This window comes from Pteropus alecto, unplaced genomic scaffold (assembly GCF_000325575.1).
Source record: "Pteropus alecto unplaced genomic scaffold, ASM32557v1 scaffold109, whole genome shotgun sequence".
Classification (NCBI taxonomy): Eukaryota; Metazoa; Chordata; class Mammalia; order Chiroptera; family Pteropodidae; genus Pteropus; species Pteropus alecto.
In genome coordinates, this window is record NW_006494608.1 from 421,901 (window position 1) to 425,014 (window position 3,114).

A 3,114-nucleotide genomic window follows, 5' to 3' on the forward strand; every position below is an offset into this window, starting at 1 on the left:
CGGTGTGCTCATTTCTGCAATCAATGCCCAAAGTATAAGTCCATTCTTCATCCCAGCTATGCGTGCTCCATCCTTCTAACACTCAGAATTTTCTTTTCCTGACATAGTTCTCTAGTTCTCCCTCATCTCTCAAACCATTTCACTGTGTAACATCTGGAATTGATGTAAGCAATTGGCAAACTTTGTAATATCTTTACCCATGGCCGTGAGTTTTTGTTCCATTTCTTGGACTTTCCTTAAATCTGGCTCCTTACTTAGGTCATTTTCTCTGCTGCCCAGAAAGGGTGACTATTTTCTTGGATTGTTTCTTGAGACCAGGAGTAGAATTGATGTTCTCTTTACCTCTTCTTACTACAATAACTTTCTTTTCCTTCCATATTGGAGTTCCACTCTATTTAACAAAACCTCCTCTCTCCCACCTTACTCCTGTTATTTACCGGCCTTCCAATCAGTTCTGTAGATCAGGGAGGGGTCCCCCCCAGGCTGCGGACCTGTACAGGCCGCACAGCAAGAGGTGAGCAGCAAGCAAGTGAGCAAAGCTTCATCTGTATTTGCAGCTGCTCCCCAGAGCTAGCACCACCACTTCAGCTCTACCTCAGATTAGATTCTCATAGGAACACCAATCCCTTGTACCAAAAAGGTTGGGGACTGTGGCTGTAGCTGACTGAAGACTTTGGCATCTGGCTCAAAGTCTTCCTTTCAAACCCAAGTCCTGCCATCACCCCGGGGCCTTCAGGATTGACATTGGTAACTCATCCACTATCCTAGCCCCTCAATTCTTGACCTTTAAACTTTCAATGGACTTTTCTTCCCATGCACTTCATCCAATTACTCCTGCAGTTATGCTTCAGACTTTGTTATTGCTCCATATTCATTATCATTAATTTAAGAATCTCAGTCTATAACCACAAAATCACTGTCATGCCCATTGCTTGTTTTTTCAAATATTCCCACAATAGCCCTTTGTATTGGTCAGCATTCTTATCTGACAATAAATTCATTCCAGCAAGTTTTGGCAGGAAGGGCTTTTTTCAAGGGGCATTATAAAGCTCACAGAACTGTTGGAAAGTTCTTTTTAGTCAAAAATGGTAATAGAGTGTCAGATTTTATTTAAACCTTTCTCGATTGGATTCTTCTCAGTCTGAATATGATTAAGTCTTTTAATTAAAAAAAAAATAATACTCCTTTTTGATATTATGTCCCTCTCCAGCTATCACCCATCTCTCTCCTTTACTTCACACCCATTCAGTCTAACTTCTGTCTCATTATTCTACTAAATTTGCTATTGCCAATATATCAAATTACCAGCCTGTTGCTAAATATAGCAGATACTTGTAGGTCTTCATCATGCTGTACCCCTCAAATGTATTGAATACAGTGACTATGTCTTTCTTTTTGAAACATTTGCTTCTTTTGGCTTTTGTAACTTGGTTTTCCTTTTGCCATCCTAGATGCTACCCCCACCTTCCTTTCTTTCGCAGGCTCATCCTTTTTTTAGCCGCTGAATATTTACTTTATCATGCCATATACTTTCCTTAGAAAATTTCCTCCACATACAGATTCAATCATCACCTCTTATATATCATAACTCAAGCTAAATTCTATACTTTGAGCTCCAGACTTGTGCATTCAACTGGTGCCTTGACAGTTCCTCCTGGTTTTCTGAAGGCTATCTCACAATGAACCAGCCCAGCAACAGACTTTCCCGCCCTTCCTAGGAAACATGGTTTTCTAGTGTTGCCTCATTTGGTGAATAACATCTTACTTTATCCATTTTCTCAAGTCAGAACAGAAAAGTCATCTTAGCGACCAGACTTTGGACCTGTCGATTTTACCACCTAAGTCATTCTCGCACTCATCTGTTTCTTTCTAACTACTACCATAGACAGAGCAACCATCTCTCTCATCTTTACCTCTAGAATAGCTTCCAATTTGTATATGGATATCTTCTCCTACTCCCCCTCTAACTCTTTTACACATGGTAGGTGAAATGATCGTTACAAACAACAATTCTAATCATAGTCATTGCCTCTGTTTTAACATTCCAAAGGCTTCCACTGCACTTAGAATAAAGGCTGCACACTTTCATGAGCATTTGCACTCCCTGGAGGCCTCAGGCCATGGGCTTCGTCTCAGACCAGGCACCCTTCACTTTCTTAGCTGGTTTTCTCATTTGCCATATTCCCTTCCAGCCTTAGGTCCCTTGCATCTTTACTCGTTTTTCCTAGAATGCTCTTTGTTCTCCTTTTTGCCTAGTTATTTCTTACCCATCCTTCATATTTTAAACCAAAAACTCCTTCCTGATATTGATAAGTACCTGTGCTTATCTCCTTGATCAGGACAAATTCTTATAGATGTTCCCAGTTCTTTGTTCTTCTTTTGATGGTACCTGTCATGGTTATTATTTCACGTGTTTGTTTGTTTTTTTTTGTAATTTCATTAGGTCAAGTATTAATATTACATACTATCATGCTCAGTACAGTGCTAATAAACAGGTGTTTAGTAAATATGTGTTGAAATACAGGCAAAAGGGACATAATGTAAAAAATAATTAAAGGGGTCATGTTGAGAGGCCTAAACAGAACCATTGAAATGTAATGCAGGAATAGCCCATCTTTAGTTATAAGGAGACAGATAAATTGAAGGTAGAACTCAAAGAGCTGGATTTAGTAAATCAAAACATACTTTCACATCACTGATACCTTATTTTGAAATGGCTAATTACAATTGCTAAAAAAAGATTGGTGTGGATGTGGATGTAGGTGGAGTGATGTAGTCCATTTGAAGTGTTAATTCTTGACTTATCCTGAAAATAAAAGTTTTCTTTATGCTTTCTTTTCTCTTATAGAATGGCAAAATTGTTGCAAAGATTAATGGTGCAAATGCACCACTCGTTAATAAAAAAATTGTTGACTTGGTCAATGAGGAGAGGAAAATTGCCGCAGGTGAAATGGTTCGCCCTCAGGTAGTATTTTGGATTACTATTTTATTTTTTTAAAATGTATTACATCTTTTTTGTTGTTTTTATAAAGCATTTTTTTTAATAATATAACTATCTAGGTATCTAAATGATGCAAAGTTAAAATAAATAAATAAATAAATAAATAAATAAAT

At 37.8% G+C, this 3,114-nt stretch overlaps 1 protein-coding gene across 1 annotated transcript in view; it reads left to right on the plus strand.

The window, feature by feature from the left end:
• Positions 1–3,114, plus strand: part of NME8 (NME/NM23 family member 8) — a 41,947-nt gene that overhangs the window by 5,864 nt on the left and 32,969 nt on the right. Inside the window, exon 5 of the mRNA XM_006925399.1 lies at positions 2,849–2,965. Within this exon, the coding sequence (XP_006925461.1) occupies positions 2,849–2,965 (117 nt within the window). The remainder of the gene's footprint in view (positions 1–2,848; positions 2,966–3,114) is intronic.